At 50.3% G+C, this 20,477-nt stretch overlaps 1 protein-coding gene across 2 annotated transcripts; it reads right to left on the minus strand.

Annotated features, from left to right (window-relative positions):
- Positions 1–14,538: 14,538 nt before the first annotated feature.
- Positions 14,539–18,117, minus strand: PTMS (parathymosin). Of its 2 annotated transcripts, XM_042788204.1 has the most exons (5): positions 17,862–18,117; positions 17,026–17,097; positions 16,259–16,337; positions 16,047–16,108; positions 14,539–15,483 (listed from the first exon to the last, which is right to left on the minus strand). In XM_042788204.1, exons 1-5 carry the CDS (start codon positions 17,907–17,909, stop codon positions 15,433–15,435), a joined length of 312 nt encoding a protein of 103 aa, XP_042644138.1. In that variant the 5' UTR covers positions 17,910–18,117; the 3' UTR covers positions 14,539–15,432. The 2 variants fall into 2 exon arrangements, with proteins under 2 accessions (XP_042644138.1, XP_032851598.2); XM_032995707.2 differs by lacking the exon at positions 17,862–18,117 and having other exon boundaries at positions 17,026–17,073.
- Between the last annotated feature and the right edge of the window lie 2,360 nt (positions 18,118–20,477).

Consider the following 20,477-nt stretch of genomic DNA (forward strand, 5'->3'; position numbering starts at 1 on the left):
CCAAAGCACCCTTAACTGAATCCGTGCTCTAGGAAATGTCTCTTTCTTCTAAGAACTGGCGAAGAAGAGAGACGTGTTCCCATCCTGCTGCTGCTTCCCAAGAAGTGGTCATGAGGGGCTGACAGAGAGCCCAGGAAAGTGACAGGGGGTATCTGGCACTGGGGCATGTATGGGGCCGAGGGGTTATTATGCTGAGCGAGCATGTTGTGAAATGAAGATTTTAGAGGCACTGTTTTACTCAGCACTGGGCTATCTTTAGCAAAGACACCTGTGACGTTTGTCTCTAACGACCCATTTTAAATGCTGACTCCCTTGAACGGCATTTTCGTCATCTCCCAGAACAGGACCCCACCACAGAAGTAACAGTGACCGGAGCAATATCAGCATGGGGGAATCTTCTCAGAACTGCCTGCGTGGGTCCCCTGAGGAGAAGGGCTGACAGGGATGTGTGGGACTCTGGCAGAGCCACGGGGAATGAGGGGCAGGCTACAACAGGAGTGGCCCAGGACAGGGATACAGAAGCCCAGCTCACTAAATACACCTTTGTCTGTGTTAGGCATTAGCTAGCTTCAGCCAGGTTCCAGACTTACCCGCAGCAGTCACCCTGCACAGAACCTTAATACATTGCTTTTCTTGTCTCTCTTGGCATGTCTTATGGGTGCAAACTACACCTACCAAGAAAAATAGGAATAGAAAACACTATTCTGCAGTATCATTGAGTTAGTCTTGCGGAAGGAATTTTCCATTGCGTTTCCAGATTTCTGTGATACCATGTTTTCCTCTGAGTGATTCCACTTTCATGTTTTGGTCCTTGCAGCACCAAGTCTGAAGCTCGTCACAACCTTCTGCTTTATGCTGACTTTTTGAGGTGCTTTATAATTATTTGCAGACGTTAGCTGACCTAAGAAATTGTGCTGTGACTTGAAGACTGGTTTATCAGCCGTGCAACTTGAGATCAGATGGTCCGGGTGATCCTGAGATAGAGCGGTCACCAAAAGGACCTCATGTAAAATGTCCCGATTGCTGTTTGCCCAGAGCTAAAGCAAACATAGCAAGTAAAAAGAAGTTACTTACTAATAAGAGATAACTAATAACTTCGTGGCAAGGGACTGTAAACAGAAAGCAGCCACGCTTGGGGAGGCAGAAGGAAAGGTCTGGCAGGGGACGTCGTGTGAGCAAAAGTTGCCAGGAAGGTCAGTACTTGACAGGCGCCTGGACAGGCAATGGGGTTCCCAGGAGTCAGACTGGAATTAACTGTGAGACTTCTGGCACTGGCTGGAAAGCTCAGGGAGCTAAAAGAGATCTAAGTTCAGCTCCAGAGGGGAAGTAGTGGAGCTGCCCTTCTCCAGGTGTGCAGGACAGATGCAGTGGTTCCTGCGTCAACACCCGGTGCCTGAGGAGGGGGCCAAGCAGCAGAACTCTAAACCAGAAAGAGCTGACGCCCACAGCTTGACAGGCTTTGAGTGAGATGCACACTGTGGAAATGTGTCAAAATGGGCACCCTTGAGGAAGAGGGATGCAAGCCACTCTCCCCCCACAAAGGGCTGTGATGGTTTCTACCACGGTGTCAACCTGAGGTCCCTTCTGTATATGAAATTGGTCAGCTTCTCTAATTCCAAGGTGGGTACAAAACGTGCATCCTTTCTCATGGGAGGAAGCATTTGCTCCAGACTTCTGTCCCTTTGTGATGCCTGGAAGCAGCATGTTATCTTCCCAGGGCCAGGGTACACCATGCATCAGAGGGAGGGACCCATTTATTTGAGGTGACAGATCCCCAAAACAGGTGAGGAGAAGAGGATTAGAAAAGAGAAAGTTCACATCTCCCAGTAGATCCAGGCAAAACCAAAATATGACTCTGCAGGAGTACAAGGAGGAGGAAGAGGCTGCCTGACGTTTATTGGGAAGCTCTTTTGAAAAGGTCCTTTTTAGAGGATTTGCTGAATGGGCTGTGCCTGAGTCACCACAGGTCTTTGATGTGGAGCTGAGGAGAGTCAAGTGGTGGCCTGCTTCCCCATATCCTATGGGAATACCTACAGGAAAGCATAACTTTATGAAGTCTTAGGACAAATCTGCAGCCTCTTTCTTTACATTACTAAAAGGCAAGCAACCCTTGTATGATAATCCTCAGCAGATAGTTGAATATCCCAGAGAAACCTGAATTAGAAAATCAGGAACAACACTGGGGGTGCTGACCGGAACTGTGGGCTGCATTTCTGCTAAAGAAAAATCCCATGGAGTTAATCACTGAAGACAATCTGCAGCATTCATGGGCATATTTGGCAGCTAGCATCTTGTATCTGGCCAGCATTAGCTGTAGAGAAGTGTGTAACTATTCTCTTCCAAAAGGCCTCCAGATCCTTCCTGGGGGAGAGATGGGATGCTGCAGGATGCTCTATGGACATCCACAACTACCTGTGGAGATGGTGATGGATATCGGTACCTTGGCCAATATTTAGTTAAGCGATGTCTTTGATGCTGCAAGACGTCTTTAATGCCGCAGCCTCTGTATTTTGCAACACAGAGGGTGAAGTGGAACAACTACAAAAATCCATGCAGCAAGCTAGGTGACATTTTGACTCAATTCTCATTGCAGTGTTCATGCCATGCTTTTAATCCAATGGAAAAATACGCAATAGCCCAAACATCCCAGGGCTGCAGGGAGTTTTCTCAGGAGCAAGTAGGAGCCCAATGCATGCAAGGGATGGGAGAAGCATGCCAGCTGTGAGGAGAAAGCTCTCAGTTACAGTGACCTGACACTGAGTTGAAGGAGTCAGGCACTGACCCAAGGAGCCATGTGTCGTTGAGTGATGGGGGCAGTAGCAGAATGGTCTTAAGAGATTCCCTTGACTCAGGTATGGGCTGAAAGGAGATGAGGAGCACTCTGATAGGAGCTGAGCCTTGGTCTGAGCGTGGGACTCCCAAAACATGGTTCTTCCAGGGGTAGCTGGAGAAAAAGGGTCCGACCATCTGCAGGGTCCTTGGGCCCTGAGGGGACTGGAAGCTCCAGTGCTGACACCAGAGCTGGATGACAGAGTAGCTCTGGACATCAGGGCTAGTCCAGAATGCGGGTGGGCACTGGCAGAAATGGCCAGCAAACAAGACCTCTTAAAGAGCCATCAGCACCAAGACTGGTGGTAAGAGCGGTGTCAGGACAGGCTGGGAGGATGATGCTGGATATGTAGTGAAACCAGGGCTCCCAGTTTCCCCCAGCAGATTACACACAAGCCCATTCTTAGGTGTGGATTCTTCCAGTTTGCTGTGTCTTAACAGTTTTGCAAAGAGACTCTATGACTGCTTTTTCTGAGAGATGTTTTGGCCTGGGGGATCTCCAGAATCCATGTGGGTTGCGTCTGCTGGTGTAAGACCTTCCAGCTGATGATCTGGAGGAATATTGATGGTCTCCTTGGTGCCAAGAGAGAGATAGGCTGATCCATATATGCCAGGCTCAGATCCCCATTGCTGCTGTTACTCTCAATTGACAATACAAATATCCCCTCAAAGAAAAACTGCCACAAAAGGATGTGCCTTCTGCTCGTGGGGCTTAAATCCTCTCTGTCTTACTCTCGGCAGCATCACGGGTCTCTCTGACACAAAAGAGGCACCTTGGACTTGTTTCAGATGCTGGGGGATAAGCATTGCACAGGGCACAGAGGGTTCTGGCTCTAGGCTTAGTTGCATGTGTTCTCAGGAACTGTGAAAAAGTAGGTCTGGTCCACGTGCTGAGTTTTCATGGTGCATCATGCAGGAGAACATGAGCCCCTATCTTATGGTACACTGGAGCGCTGGAAGCTACAGGCAAATACTTATTAATAAAGAATATGCTATTTCTTTCTTAGTGGAAAAGCTAGAAGTAAAAATGTAGAGGGTAAATAAAGGAGCATGTGATGCTATGAGAAATCATTTGCAGAAGAATACAGTCCATGGGAAGGTTCATGCAGACGGTGGCACAGCAAGGAAGCAGACAGCAGTTCTCCAGAATATTCCTGAAGAGAATAAAGCCTCTGATTTGGTGATCCCCAACCACTTTGCTTTGAACAAAAGTTACTGGGGAGGGAGATGGTGCATTTTTAAACTGAAAGGGCTCATTTTAAATTAAAATGGATTTATTTCTCTACAGTTTAGTTTTCAGCTGGATCAATTCTCTGATGCTCAGTGGTGTTGACAAAAGAGAGGCAGCAGGAGCGATGAAAGGGAAGATGGGATCGCCCCTTTCTGCAACACTATGCGTTTGTGCTGCATTAACATCATTGTGTGACAGGCTGCAATTCAGAGTGTGGTGGCAGCTGAGCTGTTTTTTCAATTTCCTCTCCATTTGGCACCTCATGGCAGGTAGCAGCCTGCATTGTTTTGTGAGATAGCTTCTGCTGCCCCACTAAGAAAAACACAAAATCAAACCCACTTGTTAGTCACAGCATCACAGGAAGATTCTTGTGGGAAGGGACCTCTCGCGAGACACTCCATCCCTCTGTTCCCAGCAGGGTGACTCTCAGCACCTGGCCCAGACAAATCCCCAACACCTCCAATTGTGGAGATTCTCCAGCCTCTCTCAAAACCTGTTCCACTGCTGAAACACCCTCACAGGAGAAGCTTTTCCTCGCGTCCCGTAGGAATTTCATTTGTTGCGACTTGAGCTCCTTGCCTTGTGCCCTTTCTCTGTGCCCCTGTGAGAGGAGACAGGCTCCACCTTTTCTTTAACCCCCTTTGGGTAGTAGCAGGCAGCAGTTAGCTCCCCCCTCTTCTTCAGGCTGGAAAAACACCTTCTGTCATGCGTCATATCCTCCACCCCGCAGCCATCTTACAGCCTTCTGCTGGACTTGCTCCAGTGTGTCAACATCCCACAGTATTGCAGATGTGGCTTTTCATGTGCCATGAAGGTGGGATTAATCACCGCTTGCTGTGTTCTTGCTAATGAAACCTGGCGTTTGGCTAGCCTTCAGCACTGCAAAGAGATCTGGCTGGCTCTGGAGGTACTCCCATTCTCACCACGCTGGAAGATGACTGGCACATACGGCAGGCTTTGTTGGTGTAAGGTCTGGCTCTTATTTACCCTCAAAAGAGGCTGGGACCAAAGAGATGGAACTATACTTCTGTGTAAAGGGACTCTAAGATTCCCAAGAAAGTGTGGGACCTCCCGTGTCACGATGAGGGCTGGGAGAGGTCTGGGTTCCCAAGACGGAGATCCAACAAACTAAATACGAGCAAGTTCTGCCAGGAGTTGGCCACTGGGAGGTAATTAAGGCCACATGGGGAAAACATGGGTTTAAGCTCGATTTTTTTGGTTTGGTGCCGTTTATAATTTTCCCTGGTTCTAAGTTTTTGTTTGCAGATGTCAGGTCCCATTCTCCAGGAGGTGAACAGGACACGCTGAGCCGTGTTCTCTCCATTGTAACAGGTTTCTCTGCCAGGTTTTTCTCAGAAATCCACAAAAGACCAAAGGATCCTCTCTAGCTGTACAGTGTGTGTGAGAGCAGAAGATAAAGCAGTTAATGCTTTTGTGTCCTGTGTAAATACTTCAGATCTTTTGCTGATGAGATGAAAGCCTCCTAGAAATTCAGACTCTGTGAGCTTCCAGTGTTAGACTGACATATGATTTCTTCAACATCCAACTGCTTTCTGCTGTCCGTGGCTGTCTTATGTTGCCAAAATGTGGTTAGGAGGGCTTCACAGCTCTGCAGGTGTGTTTGTCTCTCCTGGCATGGTGCACACTTCCTATTTGGCATGGTTAATGGGAAGCAACTGCCTGCTAAGACCCCTGGTAAAATCACACTTAAAATTAAAACATAAGGTTATATGTTATGTTGAGGAACAAAGTATGTGGATCACACTTCCAGAACAGAATACAGTATCCTGGGAAGACAAGACTCCAGGGAGGGAGATGCATGATAACATGCTGAATAAAATGGGATCTCAAAGAACGAACAGATTGTGCTACCTCTGTTTACAGAACAGCACAAGTTATTGGAATGTGTCCATGATTGGAAAAAGGATGTGGCAAAATGGAAAAGGATTTTTGAGGGTGATAAAAGCCCCCCTGACTTGGGGCCTGGAGATCTTCCTTTCAAATGTACAGATCTTGAGGTGTTTGATCTATTTTACCTAATCCAGGGGAAACAGTGGTGATCTCAGGCAGCAATTTCAACTGCAAACAAAGAGAAATTCATTTTACATGTCACAAAGATGGTAGAATTATTGTTAGAGGATGTTGTGGAGGGCAGGAATATAAATGAGTTCAAATAGAGATTAGGTAATTTGTGGAGGATCAATTCCTCACTGGATTTTGAATATGACAGCCTGGGTATTACTGCCAGCTCAGGATGTTCTTGACTCTTGTTTACAGGAAGCTTCTGTATGATGCTTTGACTCTCAGGGCCTTTCCTTAGGGATCTTGCATTGGCCATAGAAGGGAATTAGGCTAGAGAGACCATTGGTACAACCATTTTTATACTTTTACATTCACAATCTATCTTTGATATTTTCTCTCCACAAGGAGAATATGTGAAATAGAGGCAGGTTCTCTACTCCAGCAGAGGAGCGTAAGGATGACCAGTGGCTCAAAATTAAAACCAAAATCTGGCTGGAAATGAGGTACATGTTTTACACAGCAAGGCTCTGACATGGGAAGAACTCTTATGGTGGCTTCTGTACCACATACAGATTGTTGACATGAAAAATGGTCGATGGTATCCTCTTGCTCAGACCTAAAATATTGGGCTTTCTGCAGGAATGGGGAGTACAAGGCAGCTGATCACCATCATGAGAACAAAACACTATCTATCTATATTTCCCCAGGATTTTCCCTTACTCTCATCCCTTACTGGAGGGCTTCCCTAAGAGTGCATGTGGGCTCTGTCTTAAAAAAGACACAGGAAAAAAAACAGCTTGGTCTTGCTCTGAAAGAAGACTTCAGCACAGGGCTGGGAAACAGCAGAGGAGCATGACTGCTGAGCTGAGCCACATAACTCACAGGGAAAAGGAAGGAAAAGGTTCCTGGACTAAAGTGAATTGAGGTGATGGTGGCATGTGGGTGTGGGGACTTTCCCCTGAGTTTAGCAGGGACTTGCTGTTTTTTCCCTAGCTACAGGTGGTCAGAGGGCTCACTTGTTCCAGACTTGAAGAAGATACAGGGGTTTTTCTTTTTTTCTTTTTTTTTTTTTTTTTTTTTTAGTTACTATCATTTTCTTCTGTGTGTTGCTTATAAAGTCAAAATAAAAGTCACTCTGAAAGACTGGTAGCTTCAAGGGATCTGTGTGCCCCCTGCCTGAACTGTAAAACCAGACCAGATTATGCAGAGGAGGAAATGTGGACAAAATGGTCCAGCTGTGAGCCAAGGTAAAGTTCAGAAGTCTTAATAATGGAAAAGGAGGCCACAGGCAAAATACCGGCTCAAAAGTAGTTATTCAAAAGAAAAAAAGAAAACAAGCAACAACAACAAAAAAAAGCCCAAAACGGCACCCAAGATTAACAGCATTTCCTGCCCTGGTCTGTGAAAAACAAATGTTTGGCGTGGATATAAAAACAGATAACTTGTTGAAGTGAAGGGGCATGCTCACTAAAGGGTTGGAAGATCACTTGGAAACTTTCCCAGGTGATTGAGGATGGGATTCCACCTTATAGCTGCTCCTGTGAGGAAACTAATCCAAGAGACTCTCAAGTTTGCCTTCCTGACTCAATGCCACTGGGAATGACTGCCCCTGGCTACCTACCTCCCCACGCACAGTTTGTGATAATATGGTCCTTCATGGGACTGTAAGCCAGACCAATGTAAATATTAGGTTTAAAAGGAGGAGGAGAAGAAAAGGTGAGCAGTAGAATAGGGAATAACTCAGAGTACTTCCATGGCAGGTTTTTACAGGCAGTTGCCCTAGCACAACTGAATGGATGAGAAACTGTGCTGAGGAGCACAAAGGATAGAAAACTTTTAAAATGTCATTGCTGTCATATAGCATTACAATCTGGATGGTTGGTTGATATCTGTAAATGGCTCTGGGAGAAGTGGACTATCCAAGCAATGTCCTAAACCCAGATGACAGTGCAGCACTGACAGATTTTAAGATACTTGGGGCAAGTGCTGTGGTTGCTTGGGGACTTTTGGACCTGCCAGCTAAACCCATAAGTTTGTTTCCCAATAAAATTCTGCAGCTGACAAGCCTAAAACAGGTTCTCCAGGAAGTTGCAGTGATTTCAGGTACTGGCTCTGCTGTTGGACATCCAATATACATTCTTGATAACCAACTGGGGTTGTAGACAATGAGAAAAACAGGTCCCATACTTCCTAAGGGGGGACAGTCAAACACCAAGGCTCTACCTGGATGATCTAATAAGGGAGGGAATAATAAGGGTCCAGAATCAGGTACAGCTGAGAAGACTGTAAGTGGCGTTTCTAGCGGAGGTCCCCTAGACCTGCCTTGGACTCTCTAGGCAAAGGACCATTTCTCCTGGACACCAGAGAGACACCTCTGTGTGTTCAAATAAACCTGTGGACACCCATCCAAGACAAATCTGATGCTGCTTGACCACACAATGACTTGTCAGTTCTCCAGGTTTGGGTTAGGCCTCTAATAACACCAGCAGTATGATCAGAGCCGTTCCTGGTTCCTCTACTCTGAGAGACAGTTCACAGCACGCTCTGTCACCGGCATTTTGGGTACAGAGAAACTCAGATGAAGACTACTCACAATCTCTCAGTGAAGTATTTACAGACATTGCAAGTTTGATGCCATCAGGGGGCCCCTGAGGCTGGAAAACTGTAGAGCCATGTTCAAAGGACTCCAGCAATTCCTCTCCCAGTAATAAATCAGTGAGAGGATCAAGAAGAGCAATATAAGGTGCACCCTCCAAGCTGAAAGAGGTATCAGTTTGAGCTGCCTGTTCTCCCAGAGAGGTGCTCTTTTTCAGCACAAGCAGAGGCCTTGAAAGAAGAGATTGGGGCTTAGCCTTTGTGTCCCAGGTAGTGCAGAAGGACTGGGTCCTGCTGGAGTCTTCAGGCATTAAAACATGTACAGCCCTGAGATGTTCTTCTGTATAGCAATTCGAACACTGCAGGTGTCACCACTGCATTCCAATTCCATGACAGCAGTCTTCCTTCTTGTCTTCAGTCTGGTATCCCATCAGCTATTTGTAAGCTTTTTACCCTTGGAAGTAAAAGCAAAAACAGTACTGGGGGGAATACCGGGCCACCTATAGGAATCCTGCCACAGATGGGAGACCTTAAGTCAGGATTTGATCTGGAAACCCTTTAAAACACAAAGAAACTGAGATGGAACAGGATCCTCTCCCAAAGAGAAACTACAGTCAACACAGCACACTGTTAGCAGTGCTCTACAGCAATGTTTATTTCTACAGCTATGAAAAGGGATTCACAGACCCTGAAGCGGTTTGTATTTTCTTTAGTTATGAGCAAAACCTCATGACTCATTTGAATTAGAAGGTTGACTTTCCCAAACTTCTCTGCTGAGTGTTCTGTGAAATTTACCTTGTGGAGAACAGGCAAATTCCCAGCTCAGATCTGGGCCCATATCTACCATGCTGCTATCCTGGAAGCACAGGAGGTTTGTTGGAGCTATATACAACCATCAGCTGTTTTCAAGACTGGATCTGACATAGGAAAGTATTTAAAAGTACCATCTAAGAAACTGTCCTTCACACAGGAAAACAGCAATTAGCTCTAAGTGTCCAGATGGGATTTCTGCTATGCCTATGGACGTGCGTAACAGAGCACTACCTGAGTTCATGCCTGTGGAGGTGCTGTCCAGCAAAGACCTTTTTGTGAAGTCATTTGGATGTGCAACAACAGAAATGCTGCTGAAGGATGCTTCTGGCAACGGTCTTTGAAAATTTTCATTACAAATTATGCAACCTAATAAATGCATCCTAAAATGATGGATGAATTGTTGTAGGACCTGGGAAAGTCTAAGACATGACTGTACATGAGCTGCCAGAGAGGTATTGGCAGACATACATAATCACAGAGCTCTGGAAGCTGACTGTTTTAGCTACATGTTACAGCCTTTACTGGTTTCAGGATCCTCCATCCTGGATGCATGAAGCCCCTGTAATATTTTGGATTTAGGGACAAGATTCTTCTTTGCAGGACATGTAGCTAAACACCCTGCTGACATTATGACACTGTTTCATGGATTAAATGACTAAATTGAGAACAAAGCATCTTGAACACCACTAGAACATTGGAAACGTTCAGCTAGACTTACTGAGACAAAATGTTTAAGATACAGAATAGAGAATGGGAACAATAAATTTCACTATAAAAAATGCTGGAGATACGTAGAACATGCAGCTCCTGCAAGCCCCCCTGGTGACAAATGACATCAGCTAGATATCACCGACAGCATATACATGGGCTACATGTTCTTCTGTCCTCTTTAATGGGTGATTTGCAGCAAGTCACATAGTCATCTACCATATCTTGCCTGCACAGGTACACCTGACAAGGTGTGAAGCTTGTTTGCTCTGATGTCCCAGTTCCCTGAAGCTCAGCTAAGGATCTAATGTTGTGCACAGATACTTTCAGCTGTGACTCAGGCTTCCTGAACAGCCTGAGATGGGAAATCACTCTCTTCTGTGTCTGATAGAAAATGCCTTTCACAAGAGCGAAGCTGCACCTGATGGCACCACACTAGGTCCGTAAGCCATCCTGTGTGGCTGAGACCCTTGAATACTAACACCTTAGGTCTCTTCTCACACCTGTGACTGTCCATGTTTTAATAAAACCATAAGAGCTCACCAGGAAACAAACCTCAAACTCATCCACTGGTATGCAGCGCTCCAGTCCTGTCCATCTGTGATATGTCCCCAGTCTGAGCCCACACATGTAAACACAGACTTCTTCCCTGAGAAAACACACAAACTGGATCAGCCATGAGAGTGTCTGTCTGACTCTGCTCTTGAAATAAAGGAGAGAGGTGGGAGGGAAAAGTACAGGGTCTTCTTAAGGATCTGGGAAGGCAAGTTGTTTCAGTTTCCCATATGGCATATGGGAAGCGGCTGGGCAATGCGTCTCCTAACCAGAGGGCCTAAAGAAGCCCCTGATGCCAGAGGAAGGGGTGGGGAAGTAATTAATCTTCACCTTTTTTTTTTTAAATCTAATATGACAAGGTGATTGTGGACTTTCCTGAGGCAAGAAGGGTTTTCCTCCCAGACCAGCAGTGGCTGGAGGGCTCACTTTTTCCAGGTCTGAAGGAGGATTCATGATTCTGCCCATACGGTGGTTTTGATTACATTGGTCTTGTTTCATTTAATGGCTTAAAACTGGTGTGAAAGACCAAAGAGGCTGGGTGGAGGGAATCATTTGCCTAAGCGGGAAATGAGGAGGTAACAGCTATAAGATGCAAAGATCATTTGTTCTTGAGATCAACCATTCAAAGTATCTTCAGACTCAGCAGAACTTTCCATGGCAAGCCTCTATTTTTTCATATATCGCAGAAAGATGTAGATGGGAAGGGTCCTCTGGAGATCTCCAGCCCAAACCTGCCTTGGTTGCAGCAGAGCTGACTCCAAAGCTAGGTCAGGTTGCTTTGCTTAACCAGAAATGTTAACTGGTTTCATTTAATCAACATGGAGTTCAGTTGCCTCCTCTCACACTTGCCGCCTGTAGCTCACCACCACAGCTCTTCAAGAGGACAACAAGGAGCAATTTGCATCCCAACAATGTTGCCCTGACAGGCTTGGAAACCTCCACCACAGCCACAGCCTTCCGGCAGAGACCTTGCCGTGCCGGTGGGTCCAGGCACCAACTGTCCAGTGATCCCTGCCAAGGATCGAGGCGTCACTCGCTCATCTGAGCCGGGACGGGGACCCAGCTGAGACCCAGTAGGTGACTCTACCTATTCTCTGCATTGGTGTCTGTGTTTGCTTTTCTAAACCACACAAAAGGATCCATTGGAAGCAGCAATTGTCAGTCCAGAGGGAAGTTTAGCAGAGTCTGCAGGAGCATGACTGTGCCACCTCCACAACTTTCTCAAAGCAAGCAGCCCCGGAGGAGGATGAGAAGGAAGGAAATCTCTGGTGCTGCTTGGTTGGTAGGACCAGAGCTGCTAGAAGCTTGGAGCAGGTGCCATCAGAAGCAAGGAAGGGACAGTTGAGGGAGTTCTGCCCCAGCTGCTGAGGTTAACAGATGGTCACAGAAATCAAATAAAATGAGTGGAGAATTAGCACAGGGCCAAGAAAGGTGAATAAGGCTCCTGAGGAAATTGCTGGTGAAGCTGGACTTTGTTCTTACCTTGATGATACCAGCATGATACAATTGATGTCACCTGTAGAAGAATTAGACTGAATAATAAAAAGCATCTTCAAGTTTGGATGCAAATCAAGCACACATGCAGGCTTGAGATGAAATGCAATGCAGAACTGTATCCTCAGCTGTATCCTCAACTTTTTGTGCAAATCTATGCAACTTCTTGCTGTGATCGCCTTGTCAGCTAAAATGCCACCAGATACATCATGGATCTTTGCAGATCTAAGGAAAGGGAAGGGAAGAAACTGCAATTTCTCATTCGGTTATCTGTAGCCCTCATCTCAAGTCAGTGATGATGTCCCACAGGTCACTGAGATGAAAAAATACCAAAGCAGACGTTCTTCTATGTCTGTATCTGTAGTTATATCTTCTAACTATCCATAGATCATGACAAAGGTATTCAAGAAAACTGAATAAGATGGAAGAACTAGTGGAAGCTGTGGAGTCAAGTGGTCCATGAAGACATGGGGAACCTGGCTAGCAGCCCTTTGTCACTTCCCTCTGTCCTACAGTGTCTCCCTCCGAGGAAAGGAGGGGTGGCTGCTCATGTCACTAGTGCTAGCCTAACAATCAGGTGCCGCCTCACTGCCTTCTGGATGACTGGCTGGATACAGCCAGAGCTACTGCTGCTGCATCCACATGGAAAGCAGCGATGGAGTTCTCTCTCCACCACTTCTCACTGGCAAGTACATTCTTCGCTACTTATAGTCAGGCACTGCTGCAGTGGTGGGGAAGCAGCATGAAAACTGTAACCAGCCTCTACAGAAATTGTATCGTGCACTGATAATTTACCTTCAGTATCAAAGAGTAAAAGGTGACTGGTCATCAGAATGTTTGGGGGAGTCTTGAGCACTTGCTCCAATGTGAAAGCATCTTGAACAGAGACTAGAGTCCGTAATTTTTTAAAGTGGAGCAATAGTAGGAATACAAAATTGTGAAAGCACAACCGAAATACATGTGCAGGTAGAAGCAGCGCTACTGATCACAGTGCACGAGGCAGGCGGGAGCAGGGAGGGGTGTTGCAAGCCGATCGCAGGCAGCAGCTACTTGCTTTAGAAATGCTGTTCACAGGGATCAGACACCCTACCCGGCTGTGGCTCCAGCTGCCAAGTCTGCAGTGAACGTGGCTGAGGCTGATCCTGGGCACGGTTGCAACAGCTAAAGGCCCCTGAACGCAGAGCCCAGCACGCAGCCCCAGCTGGAGATGGGGACGTCCCAGCTCCAGAGGGGCCTGTTTGACCCAGGCCCATCCCTGCTGGAGGAGAAGGGGCCAAATCCCATCCCTGGCACTGAGCTGGGAAGGAGAGAAGGGGCCGGGACAGGAGCATCACGGCTGTGGTGGCCTGTGGGCGGAGATGGGTCCAGACTCAGCAGAGTCTCCACCACCGCAGGGGTTCTGTGGGAGCAGAGCACCCACACACTGTGGTGCAGAGAGATCCCACCGGGCAAGCACATGCCCCCAGAGACGTTTATAGGTGGGAAGAGGCTTTTGGCAGCAGCTGTGCCATTTGCACAGCGCTTGTGTCCCTCCGCACCCCGGGGCCGGGCCTGCAACCAAACACAGACATGTGGAGAAAATGACTGTTGATGCTTTGTCCCTCTGGAGACGAGCAACTGTTTGCACTCCCGCTATCTGATACGCTGCTGCAGTTGGACAAGCACAAAGCCACGGATGCTCAGACAAAAGTTGGTATTCTTTAAAGCTCCCAGTCTCAGCGGCTCATTGCATGATTGCAAAAGTACGAGTCTGAAAAGGAAGAAATGCTGGCAGCAGCTTTAAAGGTCTGCAAAGATAAAAAACCAAATTCTTGACAGATCTCTCCCAGGCAGCTGGCGGGACAAAGAATGGAAGCTCTCGCCTCTTAAAACACTTCCCTTCTGCTGTGACTGGTGCTGCGTGGGTCGTGCCTGAAGCCAGCCAGGGCAGGAAAGCCGTAGGGCAGTGTAGGGTCAGTGCCACATCCAGCACCCACAGCTCGGGTTCCCTTTCTGACCCTCTGTCGCCCGGTGCCGAGGCCCGGTTGCCGTTTCGAAAGCTTCACGCTAGCCCCAAAGCTTTATGTCCCGTTTGTGCTGTGCCCTCCCAACTGCCAAGCAGAGGGAGGGGACGGGACCCAAGCGTGCTGGTTTCGGGTAGCTGACGCGGGTCTCCTGCCTAACTTAGGGCTCCCCGGCTCTGCCCACTGCTGGTCCAGCCACCCCACCTTTCCACAAACCAACTTCTACTGATCCAGCCAGAACGTAACCCAAGATGCACAGACACAGCCGCCCACGCAAGCCGTTTGAAATATTTTTAAATGCTTTTATTTACAGTGCTAGTTGAAAACAATATATATATTTATATCTATCATCCTCGTGATGTCTGTGCCATAGAAAATGCTGTGGCTATATTGCCTTTAATTTACAAAAAATGGTCACAAGAAAATCTGAAGGGAAAAAATGGAAATCAAACTTTGGTCCCCAACTGTTTCTTGAATCGTTTTAAAAAAGCCTCCAAATTAAAAAATTACACAGTTCAGATGAAATTCATATATAAAACCAATGCTTATCTTCCGAAACATTCACGAGGGCCAGCTTGATGTCGTGTAAACTTGAAAAAAGCTTAAAATAAATTCTGTCTCCATGTGTAGTTTAATAGAACCATTATTCACTTGTAATATTTTTTGTCTCTCAGGGTTCAGTGGGAAAACAGATGAGAAGAGGCCTAGGACTGGAAAACGCACCATGAGATCTGTGCCTGCAGCCTCCCGGGCTCAGGACGGATATGACAGCAGGTCTGGGGAGCAGAAGCCGTCAAGAACCTGTCATATTAGTGACCAAAAAGAGGAGGGCAAGTGAAAAGGGAAGGAGAGGCGCTTGCCACATGAGCAGCCTGGCATACAGGCCTGGCAAGGTTACATACTGGGCCCCCAGGCAACGATGAGGTTCTTGAAGGAAGAGGATCATTTTTAAGTGGGGCACAGCTGGAGGGATTTGGGGGACTGAAATAATTTCAGCTGGGGAATGTCACAGATGGGCTAGGTCTTTGGGTGAGAAGGAAACTGCTGTCTTCCCTGTTTGAGCGCATTTCTAAACTTTCCTCATCTGAGATTGTGTGAAGCCAGAGGCTAACGGACAGTGCAAGCACAGGCTGGAATGGAGGAGGAGAAGAGATGGACGGAACAGAGATGGGAGGGGAGGACTCAAGCTGAAGACCCATTTTCTGTCTTCTGTCTCTTTGGATCCACTTCATCCTATGTAAGACACAAGAAAAAATGGAGTTACCATCAGCCACCGCAACAAGGCACGTAATTTCTCCAGAAAATTCTTACTGCTGCTCTTTGCTCTGTATGGAAATCTGTTTGGCCTGCCTTAAGTCCACTCCTCTTCAAGAGGATCTTTGAGTGCCTGATACAACTGTTCTGTTGACGGTCACGGTTAAGACGCAGACAGTTCCATTTCGAGAGGCACCCGTGCTGTTACTTTTGGGAGGTATAAGCAGCCCAGGCTCACACTATAGACAGACTCTGGCATTCACCCTTACAAATCCATCCTGAAGCCTGGCAGAATCTCAAGCACCTTGACTCTCAAACACTCAGCACTGTGACTGCCCATGAAAGGACCTGGATCCTACAAGGAGTCTACAGGGGTTTATTATCCCTTGGCCACAGCAGATTTGTTTACCCATCTGCTGCTGAAGCAGTGAGACCCAAGGACAATTTAAGATGATCAGCAGCATCATCCACATGGATTTAATCAGCACATAGCAGGTAACCTAGTTCCTTCTTACTGCCATTGCCCTCACACTGTCACTCACCTCTTCCTCCTCTGCAGATCGCTTTTCTGCAAGACCATCCTGCTCTCGCCCATTCTCATCTCCTTATAAGCACAAGCAAGAGAGGAAATCACAGGTTAACTGAAGTAGCATTTAAGGGGATGTAATCTCACAGTCAGAGGGCTCAGAGAAGAAATTTCCCTCCACAGTCTTCTACTCCTCTGCAGTCTGCTTCCTATACCAATTATTCCTACCTTCATCCTCATCACCAGCTTCTTCATCCACATCATCAGGACTCTCTTCCTCATCCTCTTCAGCTCCATTTTCCTCATCCTGAACGAAACAAAGCAGTCAGAGCAGAAAGTGGCATCAGGATAATCCCATGTGCTCTTTTTGCTGCAAGCGCAAGAACAATCTTCACAGCTCCAGCCACTGCAGACTCAGATGTGCATCGAGTGAGTGACCTCTGCACTGTTACTGTTATTCCCACCATCCCAGCTGAAACCCTCCTCCCAACCAGCCTTCTTTACAAAACCAATCCTTCCAGTCTCTCCCCACCGATATGAACCTCCCTGACTCCCACAACCTTACATCCCAACAATCAGAACATCTCTCTGGTTACAGGCTAACCACTTGGCCTATGCTCATAGTACATCTGCTTCCAGATCCCCTCTGATCTTCATCAATCTGTGCATTTCCTCATCGTCCTCCCCCCACCACCTTCAACTTACACTCCTTATGCACCTCAGGATACTTCAGTGGGTGCAGGACCACATCTCCTGTGACACCTTCTTGCTGGGCCATGTTGACTATGTTAAGTCCTTCATGGCTCATTCTCCACAATTATCCTATAGCCTGCTCTTCATTTGCTCCTCTCCCTTAGGAGCTCCCTTGGCCTGCTCTCTTTCTTAATCTCCCCTATTCCCTTCATATTCATTACGCACAGCAAGCCAGACTAACCACCTCTTCTAACGCCCCTCCCCACCGACATCCCTAAATCTATCCCTCAGAAGGGCCTCACCTCTACGATCTCCTTCTTCTTTTCTTTGTGGACTGTTTTCTCCTCAAGTTTTTCCTTCTTTTCTTTCATTTCCTATACGTGAGATGAGAAAAAACACATTCCAGTGGTGAGCGGCAAGAAAACATGGGGATGCTTAAACAAAGAGGGTTTAGAGGAAATACAAATAACGGTGAGGGGAGAAAACGCGTTAGGCATTAAATCTGCCCGCCCTGACAAACCAACGAAAACACATCAGAGGCAGTTTCAGACCACACGCATGTGGAAACCAGAAACACGGATGAGTTTAATTTTTTTTTTTCTCCCCCCCCCCCCCCCCGCCTAGAACAACCTTGACCGTAGACCGAGGCGTTTCCGGCTCTCCCCGCCGCCACCCGAGGGCCCGCGCTTTGTGTCCACACAACTTCCCGCCCTCCCGGGGGGCACGGCGGCCGTTAAACCGCTCCCCAACGGCGCCGCCGCCGCCGCCGCCTCCCGCCCTGACGGGAGAAGCCGCCGGCGCGATCCCGACTCCACCCCCACCCCCCCCCCTCCCCCCCCACCGCCCTCCTCCGCCTCGAGCCGAGCCAAACCCAGCGCGCGCGCCGCCCGGCCAATGGGGGGCGGGGGCGGGGCGGGGGGCGCGAGGGCCCTCGCGCCCCCCGCCCCGCCCCCGCCCCCCATTGGCCGGGCGGCGCGCGGGGCCCGCGCGCGCGCGCGCGCCCCCCGCCGGCCGGGCACCTCAGGCACCACCGCGCGGCCGCGGGGGGAGCGAGGGGGACCGGCGCCCTCCGCCATCCCCCCCCCCCCCCCCCCCCCGCCCTTCCCCACACACGTCGGGAGCGGGGCGGGTGTCTCACCTTAGCGCTCAGTTCCGCCGGCGCCTCCTCCACGCGTTTTTCCGACATCCTTGGCCCGGGTAGCGAAGGGAAGAGGCCGGTGGGGACGGTGCGAGGGGAGCCCCGCGGGGAGGGGTGGCGGGAGGAAGGCGGTGAGCGGCGGGAGCGCGAAGTCCCAACGGCGCGGAGGCGGCGGGCTCCCGCCCGAAGGGCCAAAGTACCAGGGTCTCCCGCGGTGGGGGGGGATACGCCGGGGAAGGGGATTTATACGCCGCCCGGTGACGAGGGAAGGAGGGACCCGAGGAGGGAGGGGAGAGGGACGGGAGGCGGAGGAGGGAGGGGAGAGGGGCGGGCCGCGCCGCGGGGAGCGCGGCCGCCAGAACAATGTGCGCTCGGCGAGGGCCGGCGGCCGCCCGGCAGCGGGGGCCCGCCGCAGCCCCCGCCTCCCTCTTCGGCGCCGCCCGGCCCGTCGAGGCCAGGCGGGGCCGCGAAGCACCGGAGACGCGCTCCGCTCTTCCCGCCGAGCCGCGGCACCAGGCACTGCCCGGGGGGAGCCGAGCCCTTTACCCGCCGCCCTCGCAGCACCGCCGGGGGTAGCCGCCCGTACAGCCGGGCCGCTCCCCCTTTCCCCCGGAGGAACCGGGGGTGGGTGAGGAGCGGCGCTGCGGGGCCGTGTGGGAGGGAAGGGCTGGCGACGGCCAGGCTCCTGCGGCCTCCTGCCTGGAATTTTCCACTCGAGCGGCCCGCCCGCCCGCTCCTCCCTCCCGCTGGAAGCGCTCCCGGCGCCGGGACTCCTCCCCTCCCTTCCGCTGGGCCCCCGCGCGGGAACCCGCCGGGGGGGGGGGGGGGCGGGGCGGGAGCAGGGCTGTTTTTCCCGCGCTCTCTCTGCGGCGGAGGGCGGGAACCGGCTGGCGCGCGCGCGCTGGCAAAGCAGTTAGCGGTGGGGGAAGGGTTAGCCAGCGCATCCCGATTCCCCATATAAGGAGGGACTAATGAGTGGGTGCCTGATTGGGCTATTCAAATGAGCTGTCCTCCTAGCAACAGGTTTCCCATTGGCTGCCGGGGGTAGACGCCATGGTGCTTGGGGGGGGCGGGGGGGGCGCGCAGGTACGCTTGCTGCAGCGAGGAGGGCGGGGCCGATGGCACGTGGGGCGGCGGGAAGGCGCGCGAGGGCTGGCGGGCGTGGAGCGGGCGGCGGGGCGATGCCAGCGGCCGTGCCCGCCGCCCGGGGAGCGCTGAAGGGCGCTGCGGGGCTCGGGGCTCCCCGTCTGTGGAGGCTGGCTGCCGTCCCGGGTGGGGGTGTGGTGCGCGTCCTGGCCGGCGTGTGGGGCCGCTTGGGAGGAGAAGGGCCGGACGGTGTGGGGCGCGGATGGGGTGTGCATCCGGAGCTTATCTCGGGGGGGGGGGGGGGGGGGGGGGGGCCGCGCCTCGGTGGCTTCAGCCCTACGTGCTGCTCCCCGGTAGCACGGCAGCTGGCAGGGTTGGGTCCTCCCTGAGCCCTCGCCCCCCCCCCCTCCCCCCCACCCAAGGGCTACGGCGACCCCCCCGCTGCCGCTCTTGGCCAGCGGCAGCTCCCGCCGCCAGCCCGGCCTCCCGGTGAGGCGGGGCGGTCGCCGCATCGGCCGGGCGGCGGCCGGCGTGCAACGCTGACCCCTGCCGCCTGCCTTGCAAACCGGGCTCTTCAGCGCGCTCTTGGCGCCCGTTCCCGGGCCGCGGAGGCGGCGGCGGAGCCCCCGGGCAGGGGGCAGCCCGCCGGGATGCATCGCCTCCCTCCCGGCTCCGAGACTGCTTTTCAGCAAAAGCCCTTTCTGCAGAATGGCAGGTTGCGTCATGCAGCTGCGGGGATTTGTTGCTAACTAACCAGATGTTCCCGTAGCCATGCTTCAGACCGTTTTTTTTTGTCAGTTTGAGTAGACGGGGATTACTAATTTCGCTTTCCCTTTCCCAGAAGATTTATATTGTCCCACTCTTGGTCACAGATGCTCACAGAAAGTCTGCATGCATTTGCAAGCCTACGTACGAAACTAAGCATGCACATGAGTGTGTATGGGTGTGCACATGCACACAGCCATTCTCAGAGGTACAAGTCAAGGTGATTCATTCATCTAGGTGGAAAATGTATTTAGGCACCCGAGTCCTCGTCCTGATACAAACAGTAAGCCTTGGTGCAAAGTGAGGATTTAGAACAGGTGCTCGGAGTATAATGGAATGTGTTTCAGTTTGAGCATTTAATAGAAACAGTAATTGGTTCTTGTGGAACAGGGAGAGCAGTAAGTATGTATCTCCTGAAGGAACGTATGAAAGAGATTGGATATATTATAATCCGTGTGACAGGGAGGTAGGAAGTTCCCATCTTGCCTCCTCTGCAGCTACAGCTGCTTCTCTTATGATCTGACTAATCTACGTTCTTCCTAGCTACGCACAGTGCATAGTGCCTGCCCCAAAGAAACTGTCATGTAACCCATACACAAAGATCTAGACTAATACCAAAATACCAGCTCATGAAAACGCATGGCTTTTTGTTTGTTTGTTTGTTTGTTTGTTTTTTTCCCCTACTCTTCCACAAAGCTCCTCTGGCCAATTTCTCTGGTCTAGCTGCTATCAGCGTTCAAGCCCTGGCTTAGTTCAAGTACCCCT

Source organism: Tyto alba, unplaced genomic scaffold, assembly GCF_018691265.1.
Source record: "Tyto alba isolate M040663 unplaced genomic scaffold, T.alba_DEE_v4.0 Super-Scaffold_14, whole genome shotgun sequence".
Classification (NCBI taxonomy): domain Eukaryota; kingdom Metazoa; phylum Chordata; class Aves; order Strigiformes; family Tytonidae; genus Tyto; species Tyto alba.